General features: G+C 32.8%; 1 protein-coding gene across 1 annotated transcript in view; it reads left to right on the top strand.

Moving 5' to 3' along the window:
* LOC111799672 (protein ECERIFERUM 1-like) overlaps positions 1-2,102 on the top strand; it is a 7,700-nt gene that overhangs the window by 897 nt on the left and 4,701 nt on the right. Inside the window, exons 2-4 of the mRNA XM_023683108.1 lie at positions 361-584; positions 716-948; positions 1,072-1,291. Coding sequence (XP_023538876.1) covers positions 361-584; positions 716-948; positions 1,072-1,291 — 677 coding nt within the window. The remainder of the gene's footprint in view (positions 1-360; positions 585-715; positions 949-1,071; positions 1,292-2,102) is intronic.

Raw genomic sequence — 2,102 nt, 5'->3', positions numbered from 1 at the left:
TATTCCGTCTGAAATGTTTCTCTGTTTGATTGCATCTCTTCCATGCCGTCGTTCATGGCAATTTTGTCGCAGTATGTTTCTCTGTTTGATTGCATCTCTTGTTCGCTATCTGTTTGTGCAAATGCTACATAGATGATAGTATGTTCCGTCTGAAATTAACTTCTGATGATCGACACTTGTCGAAGATGCTGTACTTTTAGCCTAAACTGTTATTATTTTTTTTTTCTCGAGTTTTTGCTCTTCGTGTTTAGATTTGTGTTGTAACGAGAAATTACGAGCATTCTGAATGTGTTTGCGAGTTAAGTGTATGACTATATTAATCGACAGAGCGAAATGACGTTGTGCAATTTTTGCTTGCAGTACGTGATTTTGGCACCTGGATTTATCTACAGCATCTACCAGTACGTGGTAAAGGATGAAACAGAGAGAGATACATCCACTCTTGTTATTATCCCGCTTCTTTTGTGGAGAATGATTCATAACCAGATATGGATAACGCTCTCTCGTCATCGAACTGCTAAAGGCAATGCTCGCATCGTGGACAAGGGCCTCGAATTCGACCAAGTCGATCGAGAAAGAAATTGGTCAGTATTTCCATTCCCTTCCTAACATTTATGTGTTGCAATTTAGGATAAACTGCACGAAGTTTCCAACAAGCATTTGATAAAAATGGCGGTTTATTTATTTTGATTTTCCTCCTTTAATTTCTGGATAGGGACGACCAAATTTTGTTGAATGGACTCTTGTTTTACTTGGTCGCTAATTTGACGTCGAAAGGTCGTGACCTACCTCTATGGAGGACAGATGGAGCGGTTATTACATTTCTGCTACACGCAGGTCCAGTGGAGTTTCTGTATTACTGGCTTCACAGAGCTCTGCACCATCATTACCTCTATTCTCGCTACCATTCCCATCACCACTCCTCCATTGTTACAGAGCCGATCACTTGTAAGCCATAATTATTCCTTCTCTTGAAGTTCGATTACCTTGCTATCAGCGGCCTATTGTTGCTTAAGTTCCAAATATATTTATTGCGTGATCATGATTTCTTCTGGATTGAAAATGTGGCAGCTGTGATCCATCCATTTGCGGAGCACTTGGCGTATTTCCTCCTCTTCGCCGTTCCAATGTTGACAGTTTTGTTCAACGGAACCGCTTCTTTAGGGGTATACGCCTTGTACCTTTCATACATCGATTTCATGAACAACATGGGGCATTGCAACTTTGAGTTCATACCCAACCGCCTTTTCACTCTCTTTCCGCCTCTCAAATACCTGATGTACACACCATCGTAAGTCTCTCTCTCAAGGAAATTTATAGTGCTTCTTATTTCACTGGCTAATTTTTTTTTTTCTTCTACAAATGTGTGTAAATTCTCAGTTTAAAATCAACTAAATTAGAAGATAGGAAAATAGTAATAAATTGAAATAACAATAAATGAAAAGATACTTATTGTAAGTAGATAAATATTTAGATATTTGTTTTATAATAAAATATCAAATACGATATATATGGTAAATTATAATTTGATACTAAATATTCTTAACCGTAACTTAATACTTTAGACCTCACCTCTAAAATAAAAGTAGATATATATACTATTTCACTTGGCGTTGGATAGAAACAACTAGTAGAAGAAGCAGATAGAAAATTTTCTTGATTAATGTATAGGAAGGTTCAGATTTTTATTTTGGTTTCTAAGAACCTCATATTTACTTATATATAAAATGTATATCTTTAAATAAATAAATGAATATATATAGTGTCTTAATTATTGAATTATGAAGTCTATCATGTTAAAATATAATTTTAGTTTCTATATTTTAAATCTCATTCCATTTAAATTTTCAACTTTAATAAATATACTCTCTCTCTTTATAAAAGTAGTTACTAATTTTAAATTATTGTTACATTTAAAAAAAAAAGAAAATTAGTCTTTATTAGGCTTATTTCTATATAATTCGAAAATATTTTTAGTGTCTTGTATGAAAATTAAAATTATTGTTTTGATTTTTTTAATATCTTTTGTCTAATAATTTTCATTACAATTATGTTTCCATCTTGCATTTAACAAAAAAAAAAAAAAAAAAAAAAAAAAAAAA

Source organism: Cucurbita pepo, chromosome LG08, assembly GCF_002806865.2.
Source record: "Cucurbita pepo subsp. pepo cultivar mu-cu-16 chromosome LG08, ASM280686v2, whole genome shotgun sequence".
In the NCBI taxonomy this organism is placed as follows: domain Eukaryota; kingdom Viridiplantae; phylum Streptophyta; class Magnoliopsida; order Cucurbitales; family Cucurbitaceae; genus Cucurbita; species Cucurbita pepo.
This window is presented reverse-complemented; position numbering and strand designations above follow the sequence as displayed.